The 15628-nt window shown below is 46.9% G+C and overlaps 1 protein-coding gene across 7 annotated transcripts in view; it reads right to left on the bottom strand.

Moving 5' to 3' along the window:
- SEMA5B (semaphorin 5B) overlaps window positions 1–15628 on the bottom strand; it is a 404742-nt gene that overhangs the window by 31478 nt on the left and 357636 nt on the right. For all 7 annotated transcript variants that reach the window (XM_056536944.1, XM_056536941.1, XM_056536947.1 and 4 more), the window contains exons 14-18: window positions 14191–14366; window positions 9864–10007; window positions 5773–5920; window positions 5402–5627; window positions 4125–4343 (exon numbers count right to left, since the gene is read on the bottom strand). In XM_056536944.1, coding sequence (XP_056392919.1) covers window positions 4125–4343; window positions 5402–5627; window positions 5773–5920; window positions 9864–10007; window positions 14191–14366 — 913 coding nt within the window. The remainder of the gene's footprint in view (window positions 1–4124; window positions 4344–5401; window positions 5628–5772; window positions 5921–9863; window positions 10008–14190; window positions 14367–15628) is intronic.

Here is a 15628-nt window from a genome sequence, read left to right as displayed (position 1 = left end):
CACATAGAATACTGTGTACAGTACTGGTCAGACCACACAGAGAATACTGTGTACAGTACTGGTCAGACCACACATGGAATACTGTGTACAGTACTGGTCAGACCACACATAGAATACTGTGTACAGTACTGGTCAGACCACACATGGAATACTGTGTACAGTACTGGTCAGACCACACATGGAATACTGTCTACAGTACTGGTCAGACCACACCTGAAATACTGTGTACAGTACTGGTCAGACCACACATGGAATACTGTGTACAGTACTGGTCAGACCACACATGGAATACTGTGTACAGTACTGGTCAGACCACACATAGAATACTGTGTACAGTACTGATCAGACCACACATGGAATACTGTGTACAGTACTGGTCAGACTACACATAGAATACTGTGTACAGTACTGGTGAGACCACATAGAATACTGTGTACAGTACTGGTCAGACCACACATAGAATACTGTGTACAGAACTGGTCAGACCACACATAGAATACTGGGTACAGTACTGGTCAGACCACATATAGAATACTGTGTACAGTACTGGTCAGACCACACATGGAATACTGTGTACAGAACTGATCAGACCACACATAGAATACTGTGTACAGTACTGGTCAGACCACATATAGAATACTGTGTACAGAACTGATCAGACCACACATAGAATACTGTGTACAGTACTGGTCAGACCACACATAGAATACTGTGTACAGTACTAGTCAGACCGCACATGGAATACTGTGTACAGTACTGGTCAGACCACACATGGAATACTGTGTACAGTACTGGTCAGACCACACATAGAATACTGTGTACAGTACTGGTCAGACCACATATAGAATAATGTGTACAGTACTGGTCAGACCACACATAGAATGCTGTGTACAGTACTGGTCAGACCACATATAGAATACTGTGTACAGTACTGGTCAGACCACACATAGAATGCTGTGTACAGTACTGGTCAGACCACACATAGAATACTGTGTACAGTACTGGTCAGACCACATATAGAATACTGTGTACAGTACTGGTCAGACCACACATAGAATGCTGTGTACAGTACTGGTCAGACCACATATAGAATACTGTGTACAGTACTGGTCAGACCACACATAGAATACTGTGTACAGTACTGGTCAGACCACATATAGAATACTGTGTACAGTACTGGTCAGACCTAGGGGCTTAGGGGAGACCTAATAACTATGTATAAATATATCAGGACAGTACAGAGATCTCTTCATGATCTATTTATACCCAGGACTGTATCTATAACAAGGGGGCATCCTCTACGTCTAGAGGAAAGAAGGTTCCTACACCAGCACAGACGGGGATTCTTTACTGTAAGAGCAGTGAGACTGTGGAATTCTCTGCCTGAGGAGGTGGTCATGGTGAACTCTGTAAAAGAATTTAAAAGGGGTTTGGATACATTTTTGGAGAATAATAACATCGCTGGTTATGTATATTAGATTTATAGGGACAGAACGTTGATCCAGGGATTTATTCTGATATTTGGAGTCGGGAAGGAGTTTTTACCTCTAGTATGAGTTTTTTTTTGCCTCCTCTGGATCAACTCAGTACGGACTCATTAGGGTTATAGGTTGAACGTGATGGACTCTGGTCTTTTTTGAACCTTATGAACGATGTTACTATGTTACTCTTTAAAAGTTTTGAGTTGTAGTTTGGCAACAGTTTCCTCAGGGCATTCTGGGAGTTGTAGTATTAACAAAGCTGACAATGCAGTTTTGCAACAGTTTCGTCAGGGAGTTGTAGTTTTGTAAGATTTGTAAAAGTTCTGCCCCAGTTTTAATATGGGATGATACAAGTTATAGGTTTTGTTTTGTCGTGGCATGCTGGGATCTGTGGTTCTGCAGAAGTTGCAGGGAGCTTTTCGCTGGGAAACGCTGCTCTATAGTAATATGACCACGTACTGAGATTTAAATAAATAAGTCCCCAAACGTGCAGATCAGATTGCGAGCTCTTCAGCCCAGGGTCGCCTGGTTCCTGCGCAGAGCACTCCGTCTGTTTCGCCAGGGTGCGCAATTTGGAGAATATAAGTCGCTTGCAGTAAAAGTAATGTAAACTTTAGCCCAAGCACCTGTATAAAAGCTATTTATGGCCGGCTCTGGTGCAGTTTTTATTATTCATTACCGGATCCCGGCGCAGTTTACGGGGGAATAAAAGGGCGAAATTATGACGGCGGGAAAACAATTACCCAGTAAAGCGGTGCAGAGAGCACCTTGTTGTTTTCAATTAAGACGTAATTGTGTTTTCCTCACGTTCGGTACGAGTCAGACTCCTCGTAAAGATTATACAACCCGGGACGAGGGGAGGCGCCGCCACACGAAGCACAGACGCCATTCGCCAATGAGCAGAACGCGACCGCTGAGCGGAGACAGAGACTGAGGTCACGTACTAAGTGCATTTATGTCTTCAGAGAAATTTTGGAGACATAAAAAAAAAAAGGGTGAAAAATTAAAAAAAGTGTGAAAAAAAAGACAATTAAAACAACGTGCAAAATGCAGCATGTGAACACAGCCGGAAGACTCAGAATCTTAATAAACGCTTTCTGTAAGCAAATGCATGAAAACTGTACATAATGTGAACTGACCCCCTACCTACATATGAGTCTAATGGAGTTTAGGAGAACTGTAGTGATAAGACTCCACCCCCTCTCTCTTACTCTCTCTGCAAAGCCAGAGAATTTATGGGAAATGCAGGCGGCATTAGGAAATCATTTCAGCGACGGAATTGCAATGAGTATGGCTGAAAAAAGAAAAAAAAAGAAAACTCGCGCCTGCCACATCAGCTAAAACAGGTATGCACAAGGCATACACAAGAACCTCTACATTATTATCTAATTAAAGCCTATGCAATTATCTTTACTTCTCAAGCTGTTGCAAAACTACAACTCCCATCATGCCCTGACCGCCAAAGGCGGTCAGGGCATGATGGGAGTTGTAGTTTTGCAACATGATGAAAGTTGTCTTTTTGTTACAGCATGGGGGAAACTGCTATTGGGTAATCTGACAGCATGTGTTCAATTTCCCTGCAGCGCCACCGCAGGTAAAGTACTGTATTACGCGATGTCCGTTCATCTGTGCAATATTTATTATATTCGGAGGACCCCTTTATGCAGCGGCCAACTAATATCCCCCCCCCCCCCCCTTTTCCTTCTAAGAGCCATTTTATTTATTTTTTTCCACATTTTCCGTCGGCAGAGCTGCTTGTTTTTTCACAGGACAAGATGTACTTTTTATTAGCGCCTTTTATTTCACCAGATACTGTGCAGAGAAAACGAAAAAAGAAGAAAAAAAAATGGCGGGGCGCAATGGAAAAATGTCAGTAATGATAAAAAAAAATAATAAATAAAAGAAAAAAATTATTTGCTTTGCATCCTCATATTCTGACGCTTTTAACCTTTTTTCTTCTTCTACCTATATACATGTGGGGGAGCGTGTTTTTTTTTGCTTTTTGATCCAATTTTAAGTCCGGTTATTTTCGGATACAGTGACGATAATCCTATTATAAAGTTTATATCTATCAAATTTTTTTTTCTCATCAATATCTGCTGTGGACATTCCTTAATTTTTCCCTACCGTTTATGGGACGGTTGGCGGTAGGACCATTAACCTAAGGAAACCTCACCCCGGCGTCACGACAACAAAGGTTTAATACCAATACCTTACACTACCACTCCGCAACACCCCATTGGATCCTTCCACCCCACACACCACACTTACATACATAGGGAACCTACCTACAGGAGGTTTTACATACAGGGGGGGCAAATTACCCACAGAGGGGTCCTACACAGGACTGGTTAAATAGACGGGATCAGCTGTATCTCTGATCCCAGCCACTGCCGCTGTATAAGCTTATCTGAGCCTGTTCCATCATACATGTATGTCATAGGGGAGAACTCCCACTTTATGTCTAGAAATGTTCTGAATATAATAAAGCTCCATTCTGTGGTGCTCTGTAGAGCGGTAAATGAAATAAACAGCGCCCCCAAAGGCCAAACACAAAATAACAGTTCTGCACAGGATTTGGCAGCCACCAGTCTCTGTGTACAACCTGAGGGATGTGGTGGAGGGGGGCGGTCCTGCTCTTACCTGGGCACGGCTGCGGGTTACAATCTTGGAACTCCGTTGCAGACCCCATGCAGGGCTGACCGCCATTCCGAGGTTCGGGATTACTGCAGGTTCTTTTCCTGGAGCGGAATCCCATCTCACAGTCCCGGGAACAGGCTGACCATCCTCCCCATGGACTCCAGCCGCCGCTGACCACACGGGCCGGGGTCTTACCGCTCCGCATCATGTCGTCCACAAGAGCTGCGGTGAAGAAAGGTGGCGATTAGAGATGAGCGAACTTACAGTGAATTCGATTCGTCAAGAACTTCTCGGCTCGGCAGTTGATGACTTTTCCTGCGTAAATTAGTTCAGCTTTCCGGTGCTCCGGTTGGCTGGAAAAGGTGGATACAGTCCTAGGAAAGAGTCTCTTAGAACTGTATCCACCTTTTCCAGCCCACGGGAGCACCGGAAAGCTGAACTAATTTATGCAGGAAAAGCCATCAACTGCCGAGCCGAGAAGTTCTTGACGAATCGAATTCACTGTAAGTTCGCTCATCTCTAGTGGCGATCATTATTATGAAGAAATCGGCACCGTAATTCCGCGGTGTTAACCATGGTATGGATTCCCACTGGAAACAAAGGAGCCGTCGCCCATAGCAACCAACCAGATCCCATTTCACTTTCAGTTTCATTTTTAAAAAGGCCTCTGAAAAATGAAAGTTGAAATCTGATTGGTTGCTATGGGCAACTGCGCTACTGCTCCTCTCCATATGTTCCTCCCCCATGTGTGAACATTACTCTAGTAAATTGCGTGTCGGATGTTATGGCGCGGTCATGTGACCGGCTGCGGTGATATTTCATGCTGGACTTTTCCTTATACCAGTGGTGTCCAAACTGCGGGCCTCCAGATGTTGCGAAACTACAACTCCCAGCATGCCCGGACAGCCAACGGCTGTCCGGGCATGCTGGGAGTTGTAGTTTAGCAACATCTGGAGGGACACAGTTTGGACACCGCTGTCTTACACAATGATGAAGACAGCACCAGTACGGATTGGGGGTCGGTGTTATTTGGGACACAACGTTTGCGTCACATAATACGGACGCTCTAATGTCCGAGGGGTTTACGGATTGTAAAATATAACGACACCATTAACCCTTTATTGCCGGGTGCTGCGTTGCGATTGTCTGATACCATCCCACAATGGTAGGTTCAGTGGGGTGGGCTCCTCTTTTTGTACTCTCGCCCGTCGTGCTCGCCCTTTTTTTGTCCTGGCCGATCCACCCCCCCCCCCTCAGATAAATATGGCGCTGCCACTTACAGTCGGTCTCGCAGACGGCAGAACCGTCGTTGGGACAGAATCGCGTCTCCGTTTTCTTCCTCCCAAACTGCAGCTCGTGGGGGTCGGAGAGCTGAGCGCGGCAGGTGTACCGGAACCTCTGCTCCTGGCGAGCCCCGCCCTGCGTGATGTTCACCGTCATCCACGGCGTCCAGGGGGTATTTCTGCGCACCTCAGGACACGCCTCCGAGTTACACATCCGGAATTCCTGGCAAAGAAAGAAAGTTTCACACTTGGAGGTTACTGTACGGGCGGGAAATGACTGCGCGCGCCACACAAAACGCCACCACCCTACCACCCTGCAGGCTGCCATTTTGGAACACTGCAGAAAACGGATGACACCACCGCGTTACCTGAGCGCAGCCGGGGCAGGTGTTTCCGTTCTCGCAGGTGCGCTGTCTGGAGTGGACGCCTCCGCCGCAGTCTGTGCTGCATTTACTCCACGAACCCCAGGAAGACCAGAATATGGGGACCGGGCAGGGACTGTTCTCATTGCAGAACCTGAAGGAGGAAACAAGCGGAACATAATAAAACCGCCACGTCACAGCATCTCCCCCCCCCCACAGTAATATTAACCCTTTAATGGCAAGGGGCTCCCCCCCCCCCATCTTTTTTTAACACCTTCATCACAAGAGCCAAAAGTTATCCCCCTATGCTGGGAGTTGCGAAACTACAACTCCCAGCATACCCAGACCGCCGTTGGCTTTATACTGAGGTTCTAGATCAGTGTTTTCCAACTAGCGTGCCTCCAGCTGTTGCAAAACTACAACTCCCAGCATGCCCGGACAGCCAACGGCCCTCGGCCCTGGATAGGGGATAAAAGGCTGATGGATGGGTCCAACTGCCCTGTGCTCTGTACTGAGGCTATAGATTAGTGTTTTCCAACCAGGGTGCCTCCAGCTGTTGAAAAACTACACCTCCCAGCACGCTCAGACTGCCGTTGGCGCTATACCGGGGCTCTAGATTAGTGTTTTCCAACCAGTGTTCCTCCAGCTGTTGCAAAAATAACAAATGCCAGCACGCCCAGACTGCTGTTGGCTCTGTACAAGGGCTCTAGATCAGTGTTTTCAAACCAGCGTGCCTCCAGCTGTTGCAAAACTACAACTCCCAGCATGCGCGGACAGCCTTGGTTGGAATGCCCTGGTTGGGAACACTGTTCTATACAGTGACCATCCCATCCCTTATGGTTAGTGTCCTGTACCCTGATGCAATTTGTCCGGGCATGCTTGGAGTTGTAGTTTTGCAACAGCTGGGGGCACCCTGGTTGGGAAACACTGCCCTCTTCCCAGTATATGGGATAAAAGGCTGATGGATGGGGGTCCAACCACCGTTGGCTCTATACCGAGGCTCTAGATCAGTGTTTTCCAACCAGTGTGCCTCCAGCTGTTGCAAGATTACAGCCTTTGGCTGTCCGGGCATGCTGGGAGTTGTAGTTTTGCAACAGCTTGAGGCACACTGGTTGGGAAAAACCGCCCTATGCCCAGGATAGGTGATGATAGGCTGATTGGTGGGGGTCCAATCACTTGGACCCCCAATGATCAGTGGTCAGGCCCCCACCAATCAACTTGTTAACCCACTATCCTGTGAGTAGGGGAAAGTTCGAGTACCACTTTAATCAACAGGAAGCACAGTGTGAACAGACTCCTTTATTATCCGCCTCCTTACCGCAGGGCAGCGCCCCCCATAGGTGACCAGCCCAGATTACAACCTGGTAGGAGAGAAATAATGTATTATACGGAAAATGACATAAAACGCAGCGGGAGCTCCGGGCCGAGCGACATTCACGTCTCACCGTCTGGATTATAATAAGAGGCGAAACCCCAAATAACTGAGTCATGGAGAAAGTAAATGTGCGGCCATTACCGGCTAATATATGACGGCTCCGGGAGAAGGTCAACGAGGGAGGGCAGCGGCGCGGACGCCGGGGAGCAGACAATTAGCACAATTAACAGAATATCGACCGACCCAACGCCCTTTCTGGTTTCCATGTGAAATCCAGTAAAAGGTCGGACCGACGGCGCCGCCCGCCCAGGGTTAAACGCCCCGACAAGGTCTCATTATGAAAATCGAATCAACAGCGAGAGAATCCCGTCCATTACCAGATGTGAGGAGCGGCCGCACTGCGCGGTATTAGCATTTTATATCAATATTACATGACACTGCGCCAGCGTCTTAATCACTGCCTGAGGATGAGAACAGCGTTACAGTGTATCAGTCACATAATGCAGAATAGTGAGTGCAGCTCTGGAGTATAATACAGGATATAACTCAGGATCAGTACAGGATAAGTAATGTAATGTATGTACACAGTGACCTCACCAGCAGAATAGTGAGTGCAGCTCTGGAGTATAATACAGGATATAACTCAGGATCAGTACAGGATAAGTAATGTAATGTATGTACACAGTGACCTCACCAGCAGAATAGTGAGTACAGCTCTGGAGTATAATACAGTATATAACTCAGGATCAGTACAGAATAAGTAATGTAATGTATGTACACAGTGACCTCACCAGCAGAATAGTGAGTACAGCTCTGGAGTATAATACAGGATATAACTCGGGATCAGTACAGGATAAGTAATGTAATGTATGTACACAGTGACCTCACCAGCAGAATAGTGAGTACATCTCTGGAGTATAATACAGGATATAACTCAGGATCAGTACAGGATAAGTAATGTAATGTATATACACAGTGATCTCACCAGCAGAATAGTGAGTACAGCTCTATAGTATAATACAGGATATAACTCAGGATCAGTACAGGATAAGTAATGTAATGTATGTACACAGTGACCTCACCAGCAGAATAGTGAGTACAGCTCTGGAGTATAATACAGGATATAACTCAGGATCAGTACAGGATAAGTAATGTAATGTATGTACACAGTGACCCCACCAGCAGAATAGTGAGTACAGCTCTGGGGTATAATACAGGATATAACTCAGGATCAGTACAGGATAAGTAATGTAATGTATGTATACAGTGACCTCACCAGCAGAATAGTGAGTACAGCTCTGGGGTATAATACAGGATATAACTCAGAATCAGTACAGGATAAGTAATGTAATGTATGTACACAGTGATCTCACCAGCAGAATAGTGAGTACAGCTCTGGAGTATAATACAGGATATAACTCAGAATCAGTACAGGATAAGTAATGTAATGTATGTACACAGTGACCTCACCAGCAGAATAGTGAGTACAACTCTGGAGTATAAAACAGGATATAACTCAGGATCAGTACAGGATAAGTAATGTAATGTATGTACACAGTGATCTCACCAGCAGAATAGTGAGTACAGCTCTGGAGTATAATACAGGATATAACTCAGGATCAGTACAGAATAAGTAATGTAATGTATGTACACAGTGATCTCACCAGCAGAATAGTGAGTACAGCTCTGGAGTATAATACAGGATATAACTCAGGATCAGTACAGGATAAGTAATGTAATGTATGTACACAGTGACCTCACCAGCAGAATAGTGAGTACAGCTCTGGAGTATAATACAGGATATAACTCAGGATCAGTACAGGATAAGTAATGTAATGTATATACACAGTGATCTCACCAGCAGAATAGTGAGTACAGCTCTATAGTATAATACAGGATATAACTCAGGATCAGTACAGGATAAGTAATGTAATGTATGTACACAGTGACCTCACCAGCAGAATAGTGAGTACAGCTCTGGAGTATAATACAGGATATAACTCAGGATCAGTACAGGATAAGTAATGTAATGTATGTACACAGTGACCCCACCAGCAGAATAGTGAGTACAGCTCTGGGGTATAATACAGGATATAACTCAGGATCAGTACAGGATAAGTAATGTAATGTATGTACACAGTGACCTCACCAGCAGAATAGTGAGTACAGCTCTGGAGTATAATACAGGATATAACTCAGGATCAGTACAGGATCAGTAATGTAATGTATGTACACAGTGACATCACCAGCAGAATAGTGAGTACAGCTCTGGAATATAATACAGGATATAACTCAGGATCAGTACAGGATAAGTAATGTAATGTATATACACAGTGACCTCACCAGCAGAATAGTGAGTACAGCTCTGTAGTATAATGTCTATTGCTCTCCCGCCATTGATCTGTTATTCCTCAGGGATCACTAATGAAATACAATGTAACTAAACTGTTGTTTGTTTATTAAGTGGGATCGGAGGAGCAGATATCATCTCATTACTACAGGGAAACGCGACGAGATGGCGGTAATGATACAATCTGCACGGTTCGTGGGATCCTGAATTATTGATGGCGCGGGACGTTATCTGAATGGCTGCAGGAGCAAGAAAGCGACAGACAATTATTTTAAATGCACAAATATCGCGGCAGCATTAACCCACTATCTGCCACACAACTGGCGAGGCGGGCGCAGAAGATGTTTTATTAAGGGGGGGGGGGGCACTCACCGTTCCTCTCTGCTCTGCCCCACGCACACTCTCCCTCCGAACCGCGGCGCGGGGTTACTGCACGTCCTCTGCCGCACCTGGAATCCGATCCCGCAGGACGTGCTGCACTGCGCCCAGGACGACCATGGAGTCCAGCCGCCGTTCCTGCGGAAAAGACGGGAAATTGGAAAATGAGAGGATAAGACGGGACGCTCATGGTTCTGCTGCACTGTGGCGTCACTATGTCATCCGTTTTTTTATACTGTATCACGTACGCGTCACTGATCACATGATCCATGTGTCCAGATCAGTGTTTCCCAACCAGAGTGCCTCCAGCTGTTGCAAAACTACAACTCCCAGCATGCCTGGACAGCCGAAGGCTGTCCAGGCATGCTGGGAGTTGTAGTTTTGCAACAGCTGGAGGCACCCTGGTTGGGAAACACTGGTCCAGATCCCTGCGCAGATCAATTTTTCTTTTACTATAAAGTTTTTCAAACTTTCCCAATCAGCAGGAAAAGTCTCACCTGGATCCTTTATACGACACAGAAAGTGGAGCGAAGCGCAGACGGCGGCGAAAACGACAGACGCCATGAAACTTTCATCACGCCATGAATTATTTGTCGCCGCCAGAAATCCTTCCGTCTCTCTGAACTTTTTTGCAGTAACTTTTATATGATTTCGATGTTTTTTTGTTATAATGGGGGCAAATCCATTCCCAACAGGAAAAACATGGCGTCAATGCATTTATAAGGCCGGACATCAATGTGTATACAAGGGGCATGGCCAGGGAGGGCGCGGGTCTATATTTAGCGCCCCCATCAGTTTACACATAGAATACATCTCGTCTGTGTCTCTGCTCCCATATAAAATGTAAATTAATTTGACACGTACCATATAAATGATCAGCGAGTATTAAGAACAGGAAGTGGCGCCATTAATGCAGCGGTAGGAGTGATGGGTGGGGAGGGGGTTATCAGACGGGCCAAGGTGCTGGGAGACTCATTAACACTGAATTACTATGTCATTAGCAAAAAATTAGCGCAGTAAGCAAACACGTAGACGTGACAGCCCCGAACCCTCCAGAACATGTGACGGCGCTGCGCTACATTGTGTCACATTTTAATTACAGATTTCTTGAAAACAGAGACATGAAGACTGTGACCCTGAAATCAGTGTCTGGGGGTCAATGACCTCTGACCTCTCACCATATAAAATATAAGGCTCATAAAAATCATCATTAGCAGCGAAAAAACGGTTAATTCTGCACGTGAAACAAAGAAACCTGATGGAACTGCACAGAGATGGATGATGGGGACTGCACAGAGATGGGTGATGGGGACTGCACCGAGATAGGTGATGGGGACTACGGGGACTGCACCGAGATGGATGAAGGGGACTGCACAGAGATGGATGATGGGGACTGCACAGAGATGGGTGATGGGGACTGCACAGAGATGGATGATTGGGGACTGCACTGAGATGGGTGATGGGGACTGCACAGAGATGGGTGATGGGGACTGCACAGAGATGGGTGATGGGGACTGCACAGAGATGGATGATGGGGACTGCACAGAGATGGGTGATGGGGACTGCACAGAGATGGGTGATGGGGACTGCACAGAGATGGGTGATGAGGACTGCACAGAGATGGATGATGGGGACTGCACAGAGATGGGTGATGGGGACTGCACAGAGATGGGTGATGGGGACTGCACAGAGATGGGTGATGGGGACTGCACAGAGATGGATGATGGGGACTGCACAGAGATGGATGATGGGGACTGCACAGAGATGGATGATGGGGACTGCACCGAGATAGGTGATGGGGACTACGGGGACTGCACCGAGATGGATGAAGGGGACTGCACAGAGATGGATGATGGGGACTGCACAGAGATGGGTGATGGGGACTGCACAGAGATGGATGATGGGGACTGCACAGAGATGGATGATGGGGACTGCACAGAGATGGATGATGGGGACTGCACAGAGATGGATGATGGGGACTGCACAGAGATGGGTGATGGGGACTGCACAGAGATGGGTGATGGGGACTGCACAGAGATGGATGATGGGGACTGCACAGAGATGGATGATGGGGACTGCACAGAGATGGATGATGGGGACTGCACAGAGATGGGTGATGGGGACTGCACAGAGATGGGTGATGGGGACTGCACAGAGATGGATGATGGGGACTGCACAGAGATGGATGATGGGGACTGCACAGAGTTGTCCAGGTCAATGTTTCTCAAGCGCGGTCCTCAAGCGCCCCCAACAGGTCATGTTTTCTGGATTTCCTTGGTCTTTCACAGGTGATATAATTCTGGTCAGTGAATCAGGTATCACCAGTTATATCACCTGTGAAAGACTAAGGAAATCCAGAAAACATGACCTGCTGGGGGCGCTTGGGGACCGAACTTGAGAAACACTGGTCCAGGTCATTATGTTACACATGTAAGTCCCACCACTGCAGCTAGAGGGCGCACATCTCATATGGAAGAACATCCACAGCAGCAGACAGCTGGTAACCACAAGAGTAATGTGCGCACAGTGTATATATATATATATATATATATATATATATATATATACTCCAGCTGCCACAGAACTACAATTCCCATCATGCCCTGATAGCAGCTGAAAGGACTATGGAATTTAGACTGTAAGCTCTTGTACACAAGTCATATATCACAGGAATAGCACAACCACATCTGCGGCCTGTGGGGTGCGGAGTGCTCTGTGTGTCAGCAGGGGGCGCCTGTCTTTGTTGAACCCCTCAGCACCCGGTTCTGTTATAAATCTTCATGTCTGGCGCTCGGTGCTCAGAGGTGTCAGACTCCGAAGAGAGAAAAACTCAAAACCTGAGACCTCATTTCCTGCACCGCAGCTTTCTAGTAACCGACTCCATATGGAAGTTCAGGTCGGCATTCCTTGGCAGGCGGCTGATGTTTACATTCCAGTGCACCGCACACTGCGCCAGAACCTCAGCTGTGAACATCACGAAGAAGAAACAAACGGGGATTATCACTACTGAGGCAGTGTTTCCCAACCAGGGCTCCTCCAGCTTCTGCAAAACTACAACTCCCAGCATGCCCGGACAGCCAACGGCTGTCCGGGCATGCTGGGAGTTGTAGTTTTGCAACAGCTGGAAGTGCACTGGTTGGGAAACACTGGACTGAAGAATGAAAAGTCATCTCAGAAAAACATCATGCCTGGAAAATGAACACCGACACCTCTCATTTATGGTATAAGAGTAATGTATGTACACAGTGACCTCACCAGCAGAATAGTGAGTACAGCTCTGGGGTATAATACAGGATATAACTCAGGATCAGTACAGGATAAGTAATGTAATGTATGTACACAGTGACCTCACCAGCAGAATAGTGAGTACAGCTCTGGAGTATAATACAGGATATAACTCAGGATCAGTACAGGGTCAGTAATGTAATGTATGTACACAGTGACCTCACCAGCAGAATAGTGAGTACAGCTCTGGAGTATAATACAGGATATAACTCAGGATCAGTACAGGATAAGTAATGTAATGTATGTACACAGTGATCTCACCAGCAGAATAGTGAGTACAGCTCTGGAGTATAATACAGGATATAACTCAGGATCAGTACAGGATAAGTAATGTAATGTATATACACAGTGACCTCACCAGCAGAATAGTGAGTACAGCTCTGGGGTATAATACAGGATATAACTCAGGATCAGTACAGGATAAGTAATGTAATGTATGTACACAGTGATCTCACCAGCAGAATAGTGAGTACAGCTCTGGAGTATAATACAGGATATAACTCAGGATCAGTACAGGATAAGTAATGTAATGTATGTACACAGTGACCTCACCAGCAGAATAGTGAGTACAGCTCTGGAGTATAATACAGGATATAACTCAGGATCAGTACAGGATAAGTAATGTAATGTATGTACACAGTGACCTCACCAGCAGAATAGTGAGTGCAGCTCTGGAGTATAATACAGGATATAACTGAGGATCAGTACAGGATAAGTAATGTAATGTATGTACACAGTGACCTCACCAGCAGAATAGTGAGTACAGCTCTAGAGTATAATACAGGATATAACTCAGGATCAGTACAGGATAAGTAATGTAATGTATGTACACAGTGACCTCACCAGCAGAATAGTGAGTACAGCTCTGGAGTATAATACAGGATATAACTCAGGATCAGTACAGGATAAGTAATGTAATGTATATACACAGTGACCCAACCAGCAGAATAGTGAGTACAGCTCTGGGGTATAATACAGGACACATTCTGACCATGAGATGCCACAGTCGGCCGCACTTTGATTCTCTTCTACCTACCGTGAGCAGTTGGCGATCTCTATGCGGGACCCCTCGCACTCACGCCCCCCGCAGCGAGGAGCGGGGTTATTACAGGTCCTGGAGCGGCACAGACAGGTGGAGTCTCCGTCCGAGTGCTGGCACGGCTGCCAGGCTGACCAGGACCCCAGTCCTCCGTTGACCGTCAAGTTACGAACCTGAGAGATGAGTAAGAGGCGTCAGAGTGGGCGATAATAACCTCACAGCTCCGGTCGCCCGCGGACAGGGCTGAATAGCACTTTATAGGACACACGCAGCCGCGGCTCAGACCACATCGTATCCAGAGCGCCCCATACCGCGCGCCGCGCCAGCATGAAAACAAGACCCTTAGAAATCCTATCAGATGCCTCGTGTATAAGCACAACCTCCAGCTGGGAGCGTGAAAGCCACACTTTTTACACTAATAATCCCTTTTACCGCCTGTATTTTTAGCATCTACCTGCCGGCTGAGTCTTATGAGCTGCACTTAGGTACGTTTTACACCGCGGCGTCCGGAGGGAGCGCAGAACTGCCTCAAAGCGCTTTGTGCCAGAATGTAACTTATTTCAGACTTTATAGCAGAGTTTGCCAAAAAGTGCGCCTCCAGCTGTTGCAAAACTAGAAGTCCCAGCATGCCCGGACAGCCAACGGCTGTCCGGGCATGATGGGAGTTCTAGTTTTGCAACAGCCGGAAGTCAACAGTTTGCACCTGTGCCTTTAAAGCAGTGTTTGCCAACCAGGGTGCCTCCAGCTGTTGCAAAACTACAACTCCCATCATGCCCGGACGGCGTTTGGCTGTCTGAGCATGCTGGGAGTTACAGTTTTGCAACAGCTGGAGGCACACTGGTTGGATAACATTGTCCCAGTGCATAATGTGGACCTCTGGCGGTTGCAAAACTACAACTCCCAGCATGCCCACACAGCCTTTGGCTGTGTGGGCATGTTGGAAGTTGTAGTTGTTCAACAGCTGGAGGTCTACAGTTTGCACCGGAACAATCTTTCCCTAGCAGTGTGCCTCCAGCTGTTGCAAAACTACAACGACCACCATGCCTGGAAGGCCAAAGGCTGTTTGGGCATGCTGGGAGTTGTAGTTTTGCAACATCTGGAGGTCCACAGTTTGCACTGGAACAATCTTTCCCCAGCAGTGTCTGTCCAGCTGTTACAGAACTACAACTCCCACCATGACAGGAAAGCCAGAGGCTGTTCGGGTATGCTGGGAGTTGTAGTTGTGCAACAGCCGGAGGTCCACAGATTGCACTGATACAATGTTTCCCAGCCAGGGTGCCTCCAGCTGTTTCAAAACTGCAACTCCCAGCATGCTCAGACAGCCAAAAGCCGTCCGGGCATGCTGGGAGTTGTAGTTTTGCAACAGCTGGAGGCACACTGGTTGGGAAACACTGCTTTAAAAGGTACAGGACGAAAGCAGATATGATATCAATGC

This window comes from Hyla sarda, chromosome 8 (genome assembly GCF_029499605.1).
Source record: "Hyla sarda isolate aHylSar1 chromosome 8, aHylSar1.hap1, whole genome shotgun sequence".
NCBI lineage: Eukaryota > Metazoa > Chordata > Amphibia > Anura > Hylidae > Hyla > Hyla sarda.
Note: the sequence above shows the minus strand (reverse complement) of the source record. Positions and strands in the feature narration are given on the sequence as shown.